The sequence below is a fragment of the Eptesicus fuscus genome, chromosome 20, assembly GCF_027574615.1.
Source record: "Eptesicus fuscus isolate TK198812 chromosome 20, DD_ASM_mEF_20220401, whole genome shotgun sequence".
Lineage (NCBI taxonomy): Eukaryota > Metazoa > Chordata > Mammalia > Chiroptera > Vespertilionidae > Eptesicus > Eptesicus fuscus.
In genome coordinates this window covers 9,300,166-9,316,402 of record NC_072492.1, presented here as the reverse complement: position 1 = coordinate 9,316,402, position 16,237 = coordinate 9,300,166, and the positions used below count along the sequence as shown (strand labels likewise).

Genomic DNA, 16,237 nt, shown 5'->3' with positions numbered 1-16,237 from the left:
AAGCCTTTATTCCCGTCCGGTGAGCCACGGCCCTCCGTGTCAGCCCTCCTCGGGGACACTGAGCCTCTCCTTCACCCCGCAGGCCACCACAGCGAAGAAGAACTCGGGGAAGAAGGTGCGCACGTACACGGCGGCCTTGGGGATGGGGTTCGCCATGAACACCTCTTGCTTCTTCCGCCTCACCGTGCGCATCACCTCCTCGGCCACGTCCACGGGGTGCACCCCATAGGTCAGCTTCCTGGAAAAGACTGAAGAGCCCCAGCGGAGGGCACGGGTTCGAGCCTCCGCAGGAGCAAGCTGGTCAGGCCCCTCGGCGCCCAAAGACAGGGCCGGGAGTGCCGAGCCTGGAGCCAGGGGCTCAGGGCAGCTCTGCCTTCCACTGGCCGGAGGCCCTGGGCAGACACTTTACGCCTCTGCCCCTCGGCTTCCTCATCTGTAAAGTGGGCGCAGCTTCCTGCCCTATTAACGTCACAGGAACCGTAGAAGGGATGAGAAGGAGCTGGGAAAATCTAAAGGCGTCGGGGGAACTCAGGGGATGTTGCTGGTCACTGCTGCTTGTGGAGCTGTGATCTGCCTCCTGGACTCACCCCCCATCGGGGTTCACCCTGACTCCCTAATGTGGACCGAGCCGCGGGCCGAGGGCAGCATGCAGAGCATTCTAGCTTAACAACAATAATAATGTGCTGGGACCTGCTCAAACCCTCTAGGAGCCAGAGCGAGCCCTCACTCCTCCAATGACTCCATGAGGTGGATAGCACCATCCCTCATTTTCTAGACGGGAAACCGAGGCAGGAGGTGAGGGGAACTGCTGTGCTCAAACATTTAGCATGTGACAGAGGCACGCTTCAGAGGCAGCAGCCTGGCTCCAGACTCTCAGCCCCTATTCTTCTAGGGAGAGGGGAGCAGGCTGTTCTCAACGACCAAACCTGGGAAACAGGCTCAGAGACAGGCCGCTGCATGGCCACGGTCACAGAGCCTGTGAGCGACTGAGCCCTGCTGGCCCCGGTCTGCGGGCTGCAGGTTAGGATTCTCTCGACCTGGAGCCTCTGGTCTGAGTTTTGGGGCCCCTCCCTGCCATTAGGTGGTGCAAGGACCCCACCCCCCAGCCTCATGCTTCTGGAAGACACCCGTCCCCTCCCCCGGGCCCAATAAACTCAGGCTGTCCTGAAGGCACCCCCTATGGCCCCCCGCTTTGCCCCCAGCCCTCCCCACTGTTCCTCTGGCTTCCCGGGGAAAGCTCACATTTGCAAATGGAGGCCTCCCAGCTGCCCTGGGCCGGGTGCACGTTGTAGGACCGGATGAACGTCGGGCTCACGGTGCTGACCACCACGTCGTACTCCTCCACTTCGGCTCGGAGGCAGTCGAAGAAGCCGAGCGCCGCGTGCTTGGAGGCAGCGTCTGGGAGGGAAAGCAGCCAGCGGTGGTCAGGGCGCGACCCCGCTTTGGGGAGAGCATGGGACCAGGGCGCCTAGCACACAGCCCTACCAGCTCAGCTGGGAGGGGCCTGGGACTCACTTCCTGGGGGAGGAGAGCAGCCCTGTGATGGGAGCGGCAGGGCCAGAGCCGGGGTGGCCCGCTTGCCCACTGCGCAGCCTCGGGCAAATCACTTCACATTTCTGAGGCTCAGTTTTCTTATCTCTAAAATGGGGATGGGCCCGGCTGGTGTGGCTCAGTGGTTGAGTGTCAACCCATGAATCAAGAGGTTATGAAGAGATTCGCGGTCAAGGCACATGCCCGGGTTTCAGGCTCGCTCCCCAGTAAGGGCCGTGCAGGAGGCAGCCGGTGGATGTTTCTCTCTCATCCATGTTTCTATCCCTCTCCCTTCCCCTCTCTCTAAAAATCAATAAAAACATATTTTTTAAAATATGGGGATGATATGACCCTTGCCAAGTTGTGAAGATCGAATGAGACGTCTATAACGTGCCTGGCCCACGCGTGAGCTCCCCTTCCTCGCCAGGAAGGCTGTGAAATGGGGCAGCTGCCTTGGAAAACAGTCCAGCAGTTCCTTAAACTATGAGGAGTTCCCACACGAGCAATGAAAACATGTGTCGCCCTAGCTGGTGTGGCTCAGTGGATAGAGCGTCAGCCTGCGGACTGAAGGGTCCCAGGTTCGATTCCAGCCAAGGACACATGCCTGGGTTGCAGGCTCGATCCCCAGTAGGGGGCGTGCAGGAGGCAGCTGATCAATGATTCTCTCTCATCATTGATGTTTCTATCTCTCTCTCCCTTCCTTCCTCTCTGAAATCAATAAAAATATATTTAATAAAAAGAAAAGAACATTCTGGTCCATGAATGTTCACAGCAGCATCATTCATCATGGCCCCAAGTCGAAACAACCCAGACGTCCATCAGCTGATGAGTGGATACATAAAATGTGGTCTCTCCATACAATGAAATAGCATTCAGCCATAAAAAGGAACGGAGCTCTGACACGTGCCCCGGGCGAACCTTGAAGCATCCAGCTCAGTGAAGGAAGCCGGCCCCGAAGGCCCTCGCATGGTACGCCTCCGTCTGTGTGAAATGTGAAGTCCCAGCGGCGATGGGCTGGGCTGTGCACCCCTGTCCGGAGTGTGGGCTTCGTCTGGCACTGATCACGCTCAGCCAGGGCGTGTCCTGACACTGAGGCAGGAGCCCCGGGGAGCGGGCCCTTACGTTCCTGTCTCCGTGTCCACCGGAGCCACTCTCAGGCTACCGGTGCTCAAAATAGGAACTGAAAGGATGAGAGAAAACGCAACAGACCATTCCACTTTGGGGCCTTCTCCCATGGGACCGTAGGCCTGGTCCTTGACACAACACCTCTCGTCCTATAAAACATGGAAGACAGAACATGTTTGCCTTGGCAACTTACAGGCTGTACGGAATGGGACTCCGAGCTTGCCTTGGATGTTGTTCACTAACACGATTTGGCCCGTCCTCCGGGAGATCATGTTGGGAAGCAGGACTGGAAAGCACAGGACAATGGTCAAGGTTAAAAATCTGAGAGCAAGTCGGCAGTAACAGGCAGACCTCCCCCAGGCCCATTTCTTCAGGGCTCCTCCGTCTCCCTGGTGACAGGATGAGTATGGAACGGACCCTCAGCCATCACTTGTCCAGTTTTCCTCAGAGTGGGCTGGTCTCAACTGGTGAACTGCTGGGTGCCTTTAAATGACCCGCCCATGTGCGCAGTGACACGATTTCAATAGCGAGGGAGGTAACCCCTTTTCAGTTCTCCCCTCACCGCCAGTAGGAAGTCTGCTGTTGGATCTAATGTGTCTTCAGCACCTCTTGCGTGTGCTAATCTTTTAACAAAGAGAGGGAAGACCTCAGCTCTTGGGAGAATTTTCTACTTTGTTTTGATTTCAGGTTTTCTTCTATTTATGGGGAGAGAAAGGGGCTTCTAGTTTATGGTGGTATTAGAAAGATTTCCTCCCAAAACAAATTACTTTAAAATGGAGAGAATTCAGGTGGAAGAGGGATCTGGCAAAAGTTAAAAGACTCAACTTTCTGATGGCCAACTGAATCCGGGGCCTGCGTGTTCGAGGCAGGCGCCTGGAGACCCGACCAGGGAGTGGAGTCCAGGCTCGGCACGTTAGAGGCGCAGCCAGGGAGACACCCAGCCCTGGCCTCCCCACTCCACTGTGCATTCCTCACTTGGATCTCCACGAACTCTGACCTTCCCGAGGTTAACTGAAGGGCACAGCATGGTGTGTCCCCGGGGACTGGGCCGGAGGTTCTTGCTATCTCTGGGCACCATGTCAGAAGCTCTGGGAGGCCATCTTTCTGTGTGACATATTTTTTCCTTCTGTGTCATCGTAGCCATTAGCATGGAGATCCTGGCTGCGAAATCCTGCTCCCTCAGCCTCCACCAGGGAACCCCACTCCCTACACGTAGAAATTCTCCATGCTTAGACGCTCCCTCTTGGGGTTCTGCTTTGCTAACCTTTTTGTGGGGAAGGGACTTCAACTCTTGGTTCTATCCCATGTCCTCTCCAGCCCCAACCCCCCTCGGCTTCAGACCTGCATTTGAACCTGGCAGTGAAAAATGCTCACCCAGGAACCACCACTTGACCCTTAAAAGGGATTCCTGCCCTCCCTGTGTCTTGCAAAGGGAGCGACAGTATTCTGGGTCCTCTTGTACTTTGGGGATAAACTGTTTTCCTTTTCATTGCTGAGGATAGAAGCTCTACCTTTACAAAAACTGTCATGGTTAGAAGCAGATCAACTGCAAGGCTGATAGGTGGAAATCGATGCAGAGCAAGAAGACAATGTGCAGAGATATGGGATGGGGTCGGAAGGGAGCCATGGATATAATGGGGGGCGGGAAGGGAAGGGCTTGGGGACGGGCCTCACAGAGAGGGAGGTTGGATAGACCAGGAAGATACTTCCAAAGCCCCTTTCCTCCCGTCAGCATTTACAGTCAGAACGTCGAAGGCTTTCACCAAATAAGTAGGGATTTTTCTGAGGGGCTGGAGACGCCTTCTGGAATTGGATGACCGTCTGTCTACATAAAGGAGCCCTCTCTCGCGGCGGGTGGCCCAGAAATCCAGAGGAAGGTCAAACTCACGAGACCTTTGGTCAGTGTGATGGGCCCAAAGTAGTTGGCATCCATGACCCTTCTGTCCAGCTCCAGGGAAATCTTGTCGGCTGGCCCCTTCACCTTCACGCTGGCGTTGTGGATGAGGATGTCCACGCAGCCGTAGCAGCCCAGGACCTCTTTGGCCACGTCCTGCACACAGCTGATGTCCGCCAGGTCTAAGAAGACCAGCTTTGGGGTGAACGTCTGCCGAATCAACGAGACAGTCAAGACACGCGTGGGAACAGCACCTCCTCTTCCCACTCTGGGGCCCCTCCACCGAAGAGCCACCCTTTTTAAATTCAGAAATTCAGACACATGAAATGACTCTGAAAACTGGTGAGGGAAAAGCAGAAGTGACCACGGGCGGGAGGAAAGTGATGCGGGGTGCGTCCTTGGGGGCCAGAGCCACTGCAGCAGCAGCACAAATGCAAACGTGCCAACATGCAGCCGTCAGTCTGTGCTTTTGGCCCCGGGGCCACAGCGCCCGATCCACGTGAACGTGGCCCTTCACACGGGCTGTGTCCTGGTTCCAGGGGTGCTGCCGTTATTTAAAACGTGTCTGAGCTTTCCGGAAAATGCTTTCCAAAATGGCTTACAAGCCACATCTGGCTTAAAAAACTTTTTCCCTTTAATTTTCAATTGCACTTGACATTGAATATTCTATTAGCTTCAGGTGTATAGCATAATGACATTATATGGCTTACAAAGTGATCCCCCGGTAAGTCTAGTACCTCCCTGACATCTGCAGCGTTACCACGATATTACTGACTCTGTTCCCGAGGCGGCACTTCGCATCAGTGACTGTTTTGTGACTGCCCGCAGCCAGCTTTGTAGCCAGGCATGGTGGGGAGCCCTAAACACGTGCTGTCATGGAGACTCATGTTTAGAGGGATAGGGATGGGAAAATTGATGATACCATGTGGTAAAAACAATCGCAGTGGTTAACAAACGCTAGCCCTGAGATACACCCTTGAAAAGAGGGTTTCCTGACCAAATTTGTTTGGGAAATTACATACCCTTTTAGGAGGTACACAATGCACCTCATCAGCATGTCAAAGGCTCGGGAAAGTCCCGTGGGAAAGTGATCAGCCAGACAAGCGTGGCTTACTCAGCAGCTCCCCCACCACTGCCCTCAGAACCTCGTGTTCACTCGTTCCCTAAGAACATCCCGGGAAACACACCTGGAAGGGTCATGTGTTCCACCTTTCCATATACCACACTTAGGTCTGACTTATTGTTGGCTATTTCCAAAAACCAAGTTCAACATCACGGGCAAAGATTCAAAAAATCCCGAAGAGAGCTGAAGGCAGTTTCCCAGACAGCGCTCAGGAGACGCTCTGAGGAGGGCAGTGACGCTGAAACACGTGGTCCCCTCCCAGGTGACTTCTTAGGAGGGTTTCATCCCACTGGTCTCTTTGAAGAAAACATCATTTGAGCTGTTATGCCTGTGGGTTCTCTGGACCCTCTCTGGCTCTGACTTAAAGAGAATGGGGTGGGGGTTGGGAGTCAATGGCTAGAGGACACAATTTGGCCTGGCCAGTGACCAGTGAATTGACCCCTATGACTGGCAGACATGCTGTGTCAAGATTAGTGAGGCCGTTGCCTTACATCCCCCCAAAGTGATCACCACATTTCCCCCCATTTGACCAAAGAGCTGCTCTTTAACAACCCATGAAGGTTAAGGGCACCCGGGAGTGGTCCGAGCTGACCGCCGGAGGCCTCACCTTGCTGGGGTCAGCCACGCTGATCAGGGCATCGTAGAGGTTCTCTAGCCTCTCCCAGTTCTTCCCGCACAGCACCAGCCTCGCGCCGCCCGTGTGGAACACCCGGGCGCACTCTGTGGGAAGAAGGAAGGAGGGCAGGGCGCGGCGCACTGTGTGGATGGAGCCACGGATGGTGGGCCCCTCTGCATTGCAAATTCAAAAATTCAAAGAATCTCAGAGATCAACCAAAGGACTTGTATGCATGCATAGAAGCCTAACCAGTGGACACAGACACCAGGGGGGTGAGGGCATGAATGGGGGTGGGGTGGGAGGGCAATGGGGGGATAAGGACACATACCTTAATCCAGTGGTCGGCAAACTCATTAGTCAACAGAATCAAATATCAACAGGACAACGATTGAACTTTCTTTTGAGAGCCAAATTTTTTAAACTTAAACTTCTTCTAATGCCACTTCTTCAAAATAGACTCGCCCAGGCCGTGGTATTTTGTGGAAGAGCCACACTCAAGGGGCCAAAGAGCCGCATGTGGCTCGCGAGCCGCAGTTTGCCAACCATGGCCTTAATCAATAAAGAAAAAAGAAGCAGGGGCGGCGTGGGGGGGAGGGGGGGAAGAAATGCAAAGAATCTAAAAGTCTTAGGACCCTGAGGTCTTTTAGAGGTCATTTCACTCAACCTCCTCCCTGGGCTGGGATCTGTTCTCATTGCTGCCTTGGTGTGTGGCCTCCTGTGACAGGGAGCCCGTCGTGGGGGGAAACAGCCCTTTGTTCACAGGTGAGCTCTGATTATTAGAACATTCTTCCTTAAACTGGACAGAACGAGGACCCTGCCCACCGAGGCCTCCTGACCACAGCCCTAAATACATCTCAGTCTTAAGATATTGGGAACAGCCTATGTATTTTTCGGACCAAATGGCACCAGGTTTCTTTACAGAGTCTCTGTAGATCAATACTCCAGCCAGGGTTCTTTTTATTAAAAAAGTAAACCTGCCTTCTGTCTAGTTAATTGGACTCTGGACTCACTCCCAGCTCACCCAATACAGGACTTTCTCAACTGGGCAGTGGCTGGTAGACACACTGCATTCTTGCGCAGCAATAACACTGCTGTTTAAGAACAATGAAAGCTAACATAGCTTGGGAGTTTAGTTGTTCCAGGGACTCTTAAAGGAGATGCACACGAATTAGCCCATTTAATTCTTACAGTAGCCCTAGGAGGCCGTCCCCTGGTTGGGCGCCCTGGAAGCAGAACCGGGGTGGCCAGGATTTACTGAGCGTGCTCTTCAGGGAAACCCTACCAGGAGTTAGGCCGCGGGGTAGTGCCAGGCCAGGGTGGGGTCCCGGGTAAAGTCCGGCCGTGGCTGGATCCAAGGAAGGCTCTGGAGCAAATCCAACCACAGAGCTGTTCTCCCTGGAGGCAGGCGGACCAGCCTTTCCTGCACCCGTGCCAACCAGTCACTGTGCTGCCTTCCCCGGGTGTGTGTGTGTGGGTGTGTGTGTGTGTGTGCAAAGGGTGTTTAACTCCTGGGCAAGTCAATGACCACAGGCAGACAGATGGTGAGTCTTTGAGCCCCGGCAGCCACAGCACCTACCATGGGGGGCGGTACCTGCTACTGTCCCATTGCCCGCCAAGCAGAACGCTGCAGGTTGGCTGGGCAGCACCAGAGGCTGGGTCCGGGGGTAACGGCTCAAAGTGACCTGGTTGTGATAGTCTCCTGCCAGCTTAGCAGCCGGAGCAGGGGAGAGAAGGGAGAAGGGAGCCAGACAGTTGGCTGGGGCAGCACGGTGGGCAGGGGGTCGTGGTGTTGGAGAGAGCTCGATTAAGGTGCGGGAGCGGGCAACCTAAGCCGGATGGGAGCAGGAGAAGGCAGACGGGGCCGGAGAGAGGACCAGCTGAGACCTGTGAGGCGTAGAACAGGGCGGGGGTGTGGCAGAGCTGGGAGGAGGGAAGCTGTGGTTAGTTCTTCCGATGGAGGAAAACCTGAGTCGAGAAATAACCGTGTTGCTTTCCTTCCCTACCTGGACCTGCCAGAGCGGCTCCCACAAGAAAGGGAGGCGAGAAGGGCCATTCTGCCATGGAGGCGGTCGAGATCAGAGACTACACCATCGCCATTCCCAAGTGCACCCACGGCGTGGGTTTCAGGAAGCGCGCCCCTCGGGCACTCACAGAGACCCGGGAGGTCGCCAGGAAGGAGATGGGGACGCCACGTGTGCGCACGGACACCGGGCTCCACAGAGCGGCCTGGGCCACAGGAATCAGGACTGTCCCATACCGCAGCCCGCGGCCCAGAAAGCCTGATGCGGATGAAGATTCACCAAGCAGGGTCTACGGCCTGTCACCACTTTCAAACCTGCAAACAGCTAATGCGGGTGAGGACTAGCTGCTGATGATCAAATAAAGCGATAACACTCCAAAACAAAGCACCACAAACCTGTTAACAACGGCACCTTGAATTATTAGGACCACAGAGAACGGAAGGTTCTCCAAATGCAGGTATTTTATTGAGAAAGAGGCATATGATTGCGGGTGGTGAAGTCCAATAAAGATGTGACTCCATCTGCAGTGGATTTGAGGCAGGAACAATAAATACGCAAGAAAAGCAAAGGACATTTTGATAAACGATAATGGGGAAGAGCTAATTGTATCCGTTATTAAAATGTATCATAAAGCTACAGAAATTAAAGCGGTGGCTCAAGTATAGATGGAAAATTTGGTTAAAAACAGAGCCACGTGTTCATAAGAATTTAGTATTTAATGAAGTTATGTTGAATCAGTGTGAAAAGAACATGTTATTTAGGGGTATTTGGACCACTGCTTAACTATTTGGGAGTGGAAAAAAGTCTAGATGCAATATTTGAAATGCATTAAATAGTCAAATGTAAAAACAGAACCATAAAAGAACTAGAAGGAAGGAGAGATGAATATATAGCCCTGCTCTGGGGAAAGATCGTTTAAGCATGACACCAAAGGAAGAAATCATAACAGAAATGATTTATAGAGCTGTATCCTCAAAAGAGCTTCCTTTACATCAGAAAACATAAATAAAAATTAGGACCAGGACAAATTGAGGAAACAGGATTTTAATTGGAAGTTTGACCAGAGCAAATAGATATACAATTCCAAAGTTAGTGGCCAGTCTATGATGTAAATTTTCAAAGGAATTGACTAAACCCTGTTTTACAGATCCATCTGTGTCCAAAAATAGGACACAAATGGATCAAGAAAGAGGAGGGGAGTCTTTGAAGAAGGAATTTTGCGGGAAAGAACTGTTATGTGTTTGCCCATTTCTCCCTCCTGGAGAGAAGGCGCCAGTGGGCCCGTGTCAACAGCTCCCTCGTTCCCTCCAGCTGGGAGTCCAGACCCATGTCTGAGTCAGACCTGAGAATCGAATGGAAAGGACCATGGGCCAACTCTCCCCGGAGCAGAGGCGGGGAGAGCTGGCTGCCCCACGGGGTGGGTTTGTATTGTTGAAGACCTCACCGCACAGCCACAGCGGACCAGAGGCAGGGTGTGACTGGTTGGGAGCTCCTTTGAATCCTGCCCAAGGGGAGCTGGCAGGAGGGCAGTGGGTCTCACACAGAGGGCCCGGGTGACTGAGCAAGCAGAGCGCAGCCCTTCACAGAAGGTGTGAGCGGATGTTCCCAGGAGAACGCTGCTGGACCCAACACTACCCCAGAGGAAGACTCAGACTCGGTTTAAACCTGTGCCATCTCCCAGGTGTCAGGCAGGTAAGACGGATTCCTGCTCTCCCGCTGCCCCCTCCTCCCCTCCCCTTCACCCCGAGGGGTCAGGAAGAGCAGCAATCGGCAGGTGACCTGCCCTGCCGGGAGGAGCGGAGAGGGGAAAGCCAGTTCAGCTTCCATGAGAGCTGGCACGTTTACTAATGGATTGGAGGGCGTCCCATTTCTGAGCCGACGCTGTGTCTTATAGCCACAGGGTTTTGCATAAGCCAGTAGTGTCAGAAAAGGCATGGCACTACCTGTTTTTTTTAAGAGAACCAAAATGCAGCCCGGCTGGTGTGGCTCAGTGGTTGAGTAACGACCGATGGACCAGGAAGTCACTGTCAGGACACATGCCCGGTTGTGGGCTCGGTCCCTGGTAGGAGGCGTGCGGGAGGCACCCATCGATGTTTCTCTCTCATCATTGATGTTTCTATCTCCTTCTCCCTCTCCCTTCTTTCTGAAATCAATAAAAACACATTTAAAAAACCCACTATAGCCCTAGCCGGCTTGGCTCAGTGGATAGAGCGTTGGCCTGCAAACTGAAGGGTCCCAGGATCGATTCCGGTCAAGGGCACATGCCCAGGTTGTGGGCTCCAATCCCCAGTGGGGGACTTGCAGGAAACAGCCGATCCATGATTCTCTCTCATCATGGATGTTTCTATCTCTCTTTCACTCTTCCTTCCTCTCTGAAATCAATAAAAATATATTTAAAAAAATAAAAAAATAAAAAACCCAAAATAACTTTTTTAAAAATCAAGATGCAGAGAAGTCATTCCCTCCCTGCATGTGTCACCTCAGCCCTGATTCCTGCTGGTTGCACCTGTGAGCTTCAGAAAGGGGCTGAAAGAAAACAGGGTGAGTGAGTGTTCCTGAGTGGGTGGGGTTCTATGTCTTACGTTATTTTTACTTAAAAATTCTTTGCTATCTGTGGCTTTTATAGAAACAGAATTCATTTGGAGGGAGGAAGCCTTCTGCGGCTCAGCTGTAATTTGAGTGGCAGCCACTGGGTGTGGGGCAGCCACGATGGTCAGCCGTGCTGGTCGGGGTTTAACAGACCAGAGAAGTGAGGCTCAATGACATGAAATGATTACCCCGAGTCCACAGCTGGTCGCGTGAAGCCAGGACGTTAACCCACCCGGGGCCGCCTCTTGGCCCATGCCCCCCGCTGAGAAAGGAGCATGTGGGGGAGAGCTGTCACCTGCCCATACTCCCCCGCCCTCTCAGGAAGATGGGACAACCTTACAAGCTGGGCAAGGGGCAGGTGAGAAGCCTGTGGCCCAGAGCCAGACCAAACCTGTGGCCTTGACCTCATTAGGAGGGGCAGCCAGGAGTGTTCCTTACCACCATCCCATTTCCCCTCTTCTCTGCTAGCACCTTGCCTTTCCCAGGCCTGGGAGATGGCCCAGTGGTGTGATCGCTGCTTTGGTCCAGCAACCCCCAAAGGCACAGTCCCAAATATACTGTACCTGGTAAGTCATTCTTGCCAATGCAAGGCGTTAGGTGTACTCAAGTGTTCCTATTTTTACTCTTTCTCAGGTTAGCCCAGCACAGCATCTACCCGGTGTCAAGTAAGTGGGAATCAAGCTTTATCTCTTTCAGGCAGCGAACATAAGTCGAGCCCTCAAATCTAAGATGGCATAGACTGCAAGATGCTTCCTGACATCAGAGATATTCAAATGCAAACAGATGGCCTGGGAATGTTGTGAAGTGCTGTTGATTGAAAGACCATCAGCTCGATCTCAGAAATGTTTAACGATGAATCATCGTGCATCCTAGATGGACAGGCCGGGCTGTGCTCTCTGAAGTGCAGTGGTTAAGGATTTTGAGCGTTACTCTTGCTGCAGCGACAGTGGGGACCAGGTCACTCGATTCTTGACTTGGCTGAATGGTGTGGGTTTGGGTGAGGGTTAGATGTCCTGATAAACAGCTGTTTCCCTAGTAAACAGCTTGGCGCTGAGCTCCTTGTTGCTCCCCCGGGTCAGGTCAGGTTCCCTGGGCCCAGGGCTGTGCTGTGTGCTGTGCACAGCCTGTGTCATCTGCTCAGTGCCTCTCACGTTTTTCTTGCCTTGGACCCGCGAAATGAGGCTTTTTGAACCTAGAATCGCTGTGGTCAGCAGCATGCTCTGGCTAGGCATTTATTTAAGGTCACATACACCCAGCTTCTCAAGTGACTTCTAAACACTTGGACTTAATTTTTTCTGCTTTGCATTTCTTTCCAGGGGGTAGGGGAGGAGGTCCATACCATCCAGTAAAAAACAACAACACTGACAGTAGTCACGACAGAGACTAGGCCACGGACCTCAGAAGATGCCATTTTGCCCCTGAGGTGTATTCCCTCGGGCACTGGATTTGTACAATGTGTGGCTGAATGAGACTTAAAAAAAAATAGAGAGGCTACTGTAGCACATCTCTCAGCAGTGGATAGAACAGGAGCTCTGTCTAGTAAGACGGAAAACCAGAGAGGGTACGGAGGCACCGAGCAGCCTCCTGACCAACAGGACCTAACGCACATGTGCAGAACACTCTACCCAAAGCAGCAGGATGTGCATTCACTCCCAGGCGCCGTTCCCCAAGGCAGTTCACTTCCTGGGCCATAAAACACACTCAACAAATTCAAAAGAATTGAAATCACACGGAGTGTGTTCTCTGATCAGATTGGAATCTAGTTAGAAATCAATAAAACAAATACATAACGACATACCTACCCAAATGAGTGCCTTCTCTCATCAGATGGCCACTTTTAGAGGATAGTCCTTACATGCACATTTTGGGAGGGGTACTTACTATACACCAAGCTTTGAGCTAGGTGGTGGGGACACCTCAGGTCACCAAAACAGTCTCCAGCACAGGGGAGCTCGTGTCTAGAGACCAACTGAGAAGCGCATGGATCCGGCACGTATCCAGTGTGGGGAGGGCACCAACGGGGTGTGTTTCTATGAGGAGCCCCGGGAGCCCAGAGGCCAGTTCCTCAGGGAACGTTAAGGCGTCAGGGAAGACTTGGCGATGAAGGGGCCTCGTGTGCAGCTGGCCTGATGCTAGGTGGGCCTGTTCTACTTGAAGAACAAGGGTTCCCCAGAGACTTTGACTCTGAGTGTCTGTAAGTGGGTGTCTCTGGTCCAGTTCCCCAGGACAACTGTTGCTTCCCATTGTCTTGTGTCTGGTCTGGTTGACAAATGTGTGTGTCCTGCTTTGTCCCTGTGGAGTCTTCAGCGTAGACGATGGAGTTCGTGCCCCCTCCCTCTTGAGCCCTGAGTGTAAGGATGCAGGCTATCCTCTTTGGGAGTTGCTTCTGGGACCCACATAGGGGCCACACAGAGGACCTAGTTCATCTGCCTTACACTTAAACAAATCACATGGTGAGCCCCAGGTGATCACCCACTGAAATGGAGCCCATTGTCAAGGCAGGAAGATGGGCTCCCATTGGGGTGGCCTACGAGAATGAGGCTCTGAGAGAATTCTCAGCGGGAGGACTAGGCATCCAGCCCCCCAGAGGGACTCCTTGGAAGGGGCAGTACATCTCAGCCCTCAGGATGTAGTGGACTCGATGGACACTTGCTTAGTGACCTAAGGAATGTTGGGCAGGTGTGTTCTTCATCTGATTAAAAATAACAAAACAACAGCAGAAATCACACCCAGACTATGTAGCGTATGGGGCTGCACCACCATGGTTAGGAGGGTAGAGTCAGAATCTTACAAGCCTGAGGACGTCACGCCACAGATGTCGCCCGTGGAAGGGCCCTCTGAGGCCTTCTAATTCAGGGGCTGCACACATAAATGCGTCTAAGGCCAGGAGGTAATGTGCTTGAGAGAATCAGGTCGAGTGTGGCACCTGAGGATCGGCGTTGGGGGGCGGGGTGGGGGGGCGCGGTGCGGCACACCGGAGCATGAGAGCATGCACGCCCGTCATTTTACCACGCTCACACTTGAGCGGTACCCACTCCAGCTCCAGCCACTGCTCTGAGAGCTTTCTGTCTATTAATTCATTAGTCCCTCACAACAATATTGTGAGGTGGAGATTACTAGTACCCCCACTTACAGGTGAGAAATCGAAGGCAGAGAAGTGACACCACCCATAGAGCCAGGAACGGAACTCAGCTCCCAAGTCTGGGCTTATAACCGGCACACTGCCCCAGCTGAGGGCTCTCCATTGCAGAATTTCTGGAGACCCTACGAGGGCAAAACAAGTCACACCTGCAGACCACTTAGGCTGTGAGTTTGCAACTGCAGAGATCTCAGTGCCCTCCTTTCTCAGGCGAGGGAGCTGCAGCCTCCAAAAGAGAAGGTTTGCACAATGTGTGACCTGCTGGCTAATGACAGACGCTAGGAGAGAACACGGCCTTGACCCCCACCTGCCTCGCAGGCTTGTCCGCCCCACCCCGCGGCTGCTTATCTCTCGGGACAGGAGTGGGACCAAGTGGGGGGTGAAAGCAGCTTACCCTTGCCCAGGCCTGAGATGGCATCGGTGATCACCACCACTTTGTTCTGCACGGCCGACTTGGACCACAGCCGGGACACCTCTTGGTAGATGAAGAGAAGGCCGCTGATGCCCAGGAGCAGCAGAGGCAGGGCGAGCACTGCTGTGACCCCCATCTTGTTCTGGGGGAAATGGCAAGAAGGAACTGGCTTTGCAAAGGGTTTCTGACCAAGACACCAGGGGGCGGGGCGGGGTGGGGGTGGAGGCCCAGGGCTGCAGGGTGCCGGCCCCCGTGCACCAAGCCCTGAGTGCCCTCAGGGAGCCGGGCTCTGTGCAGCCCCAGGCTGCTTCCGAGCCGAGCACCCTGCTAATCCCCCACAGTCTGATAAATAGGAAATTACTCACGGCGTCTCCGAAAGCAACGTGAATCCAGGGGCCTGCCCTCCCGAAGGTTAATTATAAATTTAATTAAAACGAGTCTGCATTTTTGGAAGGAAATCCATGTGTTAAGGCCACTTGCTTGGGCCCTAATGGCTATTTATAGGGCTCAGTGCACTGGAGGGCTTTCAGTGAAGGTAAATATAGTGTCTGTTCTGATAGTCGGGGACACATGCTGGCCAGCTCTGATTTCAGGGCTCTTGCCAGGACTCCGACAGCTCTCCGCTTGCCTGACTATTGGAGATTCCTCCGCAGTTCGAGGCTGGGTATCCGGGGGCAGGACCTGGGATTTCAGCACGAGCATCCTTGCCCTTGCTTCCTGTGGCCCTCCTATCAGGTAGCTGCTGGGTAGCTCAGACTGGCCTGGCAGCGAGCCATCTGGCCTTCCTATTCTGGCTGGGGCTGAGAAGCATAGAAAAGCTGTTAAATGGAATGGAGCCTGTTGCAGAATAAGCCACTTGGAGGTGTGACAGGAACTATTAGAAAGAGCAGAGTTTGGGGAGCGTTTCTCATTCGTCATGGTAACCCATCTCACTGAGGCTTAGCTTCCTCACCTGTGCAACAGGCATCACAGTATTATCTTGCAGGACTGTTGGGAGGAAAAATAAGATACTGCGTGTTAACCTGGAATAGACCCCGTCTCACAAGAAGAGGGCTATTGTTATCTTTAATGGTTAAGAATATTAAGAATTTATCCCAAATGTCAAATATTTTACAAGGGAAGCCGGAAGGATTAGAAATGGGGAGACACAAATAGCTAATCTCCAATTCAAGTACTCACACCATCAAAAACCAGGAAACCTATCATAATGACACCTTAACTTGTGTGGGAAGGATCGTTGGGCTGGCCAGGAAGTGGGGCCCGGAGCAGTGCATAAGGTGGTGGTGGGGTGGTGGTGGAGAAACTGCATTTCTTCCTTGGAAATTAAGACCGACCAGTAACATTTTTTTAAAAACAACAAATTTTTTTAAAAAATTATTTATTGATGAGAGAGATCGAGATCTGTTGTTCCGCTTATATATGCATTCATTGACAACCAACTTTTTATTGACCTGTAATCCACTAGAAATGTGCACATATCCTAAGTGTGGCGCTTTCTGAATCTTTGTAAACTGAACGTGGCCCTGCAATCAGCACCCAGATGAAGACACAGGGCATTGGTCCTGGCCTGTGTGGCTCAGTTGGTTGGGCATCACTTCCTAGACACTGAAAGGTTGCCGGTCGATTCCCAGTCAGGGCACATGCCTGGGTTTCAGGCTAGGTCCCCGGTGGGGGGTGTGCAGGAGGCAGCCAATTGGTGTTGTGGTCTCACATCGATGTTTCTCTCCCTCTCTCTTCATCTTTCTCTAAAAATCAATACAAATATATATTTTTTAAAAAGTAAAGAAA

The 16,237-nt window shown here is 52.8% G+C and overlaps 1 protein-coding gene across 1 annotated transcript; it reads right to left on the bottom strand.

Moving 5' to 3' along the window:
* On the bottom strand, nucleotides 1–14,929 carry DHRS7C (dehydrogenase/reductase 7C). The gene is made up of 7 exons (XM_008153459.3): nucleotides 14,815–14,929; nucleotides 14,432–14,591; nucleotides 6,280–6,392; nucleotides 4,549–4,759; nucleotides 2,849–2,941; nucleotides 1,243–1,398; nucleotides 1–248 (listed from the first exon to the last, which is right to left on the bottom strand). The coding sequence occupies exons 2-7, from the start codon at nucleotides 14,583–14,585 to the stop codon at nucleotides 40–42; spliced, it is 936 nt and encodes a 311-aa protein (XP_008151681.2). The 5' UTR covers nucleotides 14,586–14,591; nucleotides 14,815–14,929; the 3' UTR covers nucleotides 1–39.
* Nucleotides 14,930–16,237: the final 1,308 nt, after the last annotated feature.

What these genes read in the sequence shown, in the direction of transcription:
- DHRS7C (XM_008153459.3), bottom strand. Translation starts at nt 14,585, where the DNA reads ATGGGGGTCACAGCAGTGCTCGCCCTGCCTCTGCTGCTCCTGGGCATC. An exon ending in CATCTCAGGCCTGGGCAAGG is followed by an intron (nt 6,393 to 14,431) that starts GTAAGCTGCTTT and finishes TTCTTCCCACAG; the next exon opens with AGTGCGCCCGGGTGTTCCAC. An exon ending in GGAGGCCTCCATTTGCAAAT is followed by an intron (nt 249 to 1,242) that starts GTGAGCTTTCCC and finishes GGGGCTCTTCAG; the next exon opens with TCTTTTCCAGGAAGCTGACC.